At 58.3% G+C, this 3,578-nt stretch overlaps 1 protein-coding gene across 1 annotated transcript in view; it reads right to left on the bottom strand.

Moving 5' to 3' along the window:
• LOC104385460 (isocitrate dehydrogenase [NAD] subunit beta, mitochondrial-like) overlaps nucleotides 1–3,578 on the bottom strand; it is a gene marked incomplete at its 5' end in the record, with an annotated part of 11,761 nt that overhangs the window by 6,214 nt on the left and 1,969 nt on the right. Inside the window, 4 exons of the mRNA XM_009993929.1 lie at nucleotides 14–220; nucleotides 2,183–2,285; nucleotides 2,390–2,523; nucleotides 3,313–3,445. Coding sequence (XP_009992231.1) covers nucleotides 14–220; nucleotides 2,183–2,285; nucleotides 2,390–2,523; nucleotides 3,313–3,445 — 577 coding nt within the window. The remainder of the gene's footprint in view (nucleotides 1–13; nucleotides 221–2,182; nucleotides 2,286–2,389; nucleotides 2,524–3,312; nucleotides 3,446–3,578) is intronic.

Here is a 3,578-nt window from a genome sequence, read left to right as displayed (position 1 = left end):
CTCCCAGCAGCGCCCCGAGCAGCCGGGGGGGCTGGCAGGGCTCAGCAGCCCGCGGGGGGGTGTAGCCCCTCACCATCTCGAACACGGCGTACTCGGCGCTGTAGCTCTCGCCCGGCACGACGCCCGCGCCGCCCACCAGCCCGGCTGCCAGGTTGTCAATGATGTTCCCATACAGGTTGGGCATCACCAGGACATCAAACTGGTAGGGGTTCTGCACCAGCTGCAGGGGCACACACAGGATCATGGGGTTACTTTGGCTGGAAAAGACCTTGGAGATCCTCCAGCCCACTCGTTCCCCCAGCCCTGCCCAGTCCCCACTGCCCCACGTCCCTCAGCACCATCTCCAGGGCTTGGAAACCCCTCCAGGGATGGGGACTCCCCCCCTGCCCTGGGCAGCCTGGGCCAGGCCCTGACAACCCTTGCCAGGCAGGAATTGTTCCCCAGATCCAACCTCCACCTCCCCTGGCACAACTCGAGGCCGTTCCCTCTTGTCCCATCCCTTGTTCCTGGGGAGTAAAGAATTCCCTCCTAATATCTACTCTAAATCTCCCCTCTCCAAGTTCTAAACCCCTGCCCCACGTCTGCTCACCCTGTGCCCATGCAAAAAGTCCTGTCCCAGCTTTCCTGTAGCCCTGTCAGGTATTGGAAAGTTGCTATAAGGTCACCTTGAAGCTTCTCTTCTCCCGGCTGAACAACCCCAACTTCCTCAGCCTGTCCTCCCAGGGGAGGTGCTTGGATCATCTCCGTGGCCTCCTCCAGACTCGCTCCATGTCCTCTGTCGGGGGCTCCAGGACTGGACACAGTGCTTCAGGTGGGGTCTCAGCAGAACAGAGCAGCCCATGTTGAGCTCCTCCACCATCACCTTCAAGTCCTTCTCCTCTGGGCTGTCTTCAGTCCTTCCTCCTCCCAACCTGTATCTGTGCCTGGGATTCCCTTGACCCAGGTGCAGGGCTTGGTCTGAACTTGATGCAGTTTGCACAAGCCAATTTCTCCAGCCTGTCCAGGCCCCTCTGGATGGATCAGCCCCTTCCCTGCAGCGTGGTGACCTCACCAGTTTGGTGTCATCAGCAAATTTGCTGAGTGTGCATCAATCCCACTGTCCATGTTGGAGTCAAAGATGATCAAGAACACTGGTCCCGACAACCTCTTTTTACTTGTGCCCTGTGATGGGACGAGGGGCAATGGATTCAATCTTGAGCACAGGAAGTTCCACCTCAACTTGAGGAAGAACTTATTTACTGTGAGGGTGACAGAGCACTGGATCAGGCTGCCCAGAGAAGTTGTGGAGTCTCCTTCTCTGCAGACTTTCAAGATCTGTCTAGATGCCTTTCTGAGTTTTGTGCTCTAATTTTTGTTCCTGCTCTCAATGATCTTTGGAGATCCATGCTGGTTACCACCAACCACCTCCACATTTTCCACATGCCTTAGCACAGCCTTTAGGAGGATCTGCTCCATTACTTTGCCAGGCACAGAGGTGAGACTGACTGGTCTGTAGTTCCCTGGGTCTTCTTCCTTCACTTTTTGAAAATGGGGGTTGTTTCTGCTTTTCTAGTCAGCAGGAACTTCACCAGACTGGCATGACTTTTGAAATGCAATGGACAGTAGTTTTGTAACTTCATCTGCCACTTCCTTCAGGAGCTGTGGGTGAATCCCACCAGCTTCCATGGACTTGTTCACTTTCAGGTCCTTCAGGTGGTCACGAACCTGCTCTTCATCTACAGTGCAGGGATCTCTCTTTTCCCAGTCCCTGCCTTTATCTTCTGTAACTTGGTGGGTGTGACCAGGTCTTTGCCATTGAAGACTGAGGCAAAGCAGCCATTGAGTCCCTCAGCCTTCTCCATGTCTTGGATGACCAGCTCCCCAGTTTCCTTCTGGAGTGAGTCCACATTTTCCCTAGTCTTCCTCTTATCATTGATGCACCTTTAGAAACTCTTCTTATTGCCCTTAACCTTCCTTGCCAGATCCAGTTCTCCCTGTGCTTCTGCCTTCCCAACCTGACCTCCTGCTTCTCCCTACCTCTCCCAGAGGACCAACACCTGTCCTTGCTCCCACCCCCTGTGAGCTCTGTGTTTACACCTAAGTGGATCCAGGAGTTCCTTGCTCATCCATTTGTAAGCTGCAACTTGGAGTGTTCCAGCTGTCTGTGCTGGGGGGGCAGGGTGGGGGGTCAGGGGCTCCTCACCTGCATGCAGCAGTTGTCAATGATCATGGTGTCAAACTTGATCTTGGGGTACAGCTCTGCCACCTCCTTGCAGCACTGCAGGAACAGCCCGTCGCCCAGCTTCCTGAGGCAAGAAACACCCGAGGGTTTGCAGGACAGCACCGGGGGGTCCCAGCACAGGGGAGAGGCAGGAGACCCCCGTGGGGCAGGGGCAGGAGGGTCCCTCACATGATGTTGGCCTTGTGCACGGCTGTCACCTTGGAGCGCCCCTTCTTGGTGGCGAAGTCGAAGGCGAACTTGGCGATGCGCTGGGACTTGGTGCGGGTGATGATCTTCAGGCACTCGATCACCCCCTTGGCACTCTGGGGAGGGGGCAGGGGGTGACCAGCCCCCCCAGGCACGCAGCACCCCACCCCCCCCGGCTTTATGGGGCAGGGACCAGGACACTGGGTTGCTCCCCATCCAGAAGTTCCTACATCCCCATGTCCCTCCCGCAGCCACCGCGGCCCTGCTGGAGCACTGAACATCCTCCCATCCCAGCCTGGAGCATCCCTGCTGCTCCTGAAGGACCATGGAATGGTGAAGGTGGGAAGGGACCTCAGAGATCACCCAGTCCCACCCCTGCATGGGCAGGGACACCTCCCAGCAGCCCAGGCTGCTCCAAGCCCCATCCAACCTGCCCTTCAACACCTCCAGGGATGGGGCAGCCACAGCTTCCCTGGGCAACCTGGGCCAGGCTCTCCCCACCCTCACAGCCCAGAATTTCTCCCTCCCATCTCAGCTCCAGCTCCCTCTGCCAGCTGGAAACCCTTCCCCCTGCTCCCATCCCTCCCTGCCCTTGTCCCAAGCCCCTCCCCAGCTTTCCTGGAGCCCCTTCAGGCACTGGAAGGTGCTCTCAGGTCTCCCTGGAGCCTTCTCTTCTCCAGGCTGAACCCCCCAACTCTCCCAGCCTGGCTCCAAAGCTGCTCCAGCCCTCCCAGCATGTCCACTGGACCCTTTCCAACAGGTCCATGTCTTTCCTGTGCTCCCTGGCCCTGCTGGCCATGCCTATCTTGATGCAGCCCAGGACACAACTGTCCCCCTGGTCATGCTGGATGTCCCTGGGATGTGCTGCAGGAGCAGGACCAACCCTGCAGAGCAAGCTGAGGTACCTCGTGCTCCAGGGAGCTGTACTCCCCCTCTGTCTGCTCCCGGATGATCACCAGGTCCAGGTTGTTGTGCCTGGTCTTGTAGCCTGGCAGGCTCTTCACGTGCACCACGTTGGCAAACAGGTCCAGCTTGCGCCTGGGGGGCAGCACCCTCAGCTCCCACCAGGGCTGGGGACACCCTGCTACCCAGGGCAGCAGCTGGGGGTTGTGAACAGATCCCCCCTCCTGACACCTTCCCATGGCTGGCCACCCACCCACCCACCCATCCC

This window comes from Chaetura pelagica, unplaced genomic scaffold (genome assembly GCF_000747805.2).
Source record: "Chaetura pelagica isolate M959 unplaced genomic scaffold, ChaPel_1.0 scaffold1450, whole genome shotgun sequence".
NCBI lineage: Eukaryota > Metazoa > Chordata > Aves > Apodiformes > Apodidae > Chaetura > Chaetura pelagica.
The sequence above is the reverse complement of the archived record's forward strand: the minus strand, read 5'-3'. Positions and strand labels throughout refer to the sequence as shown.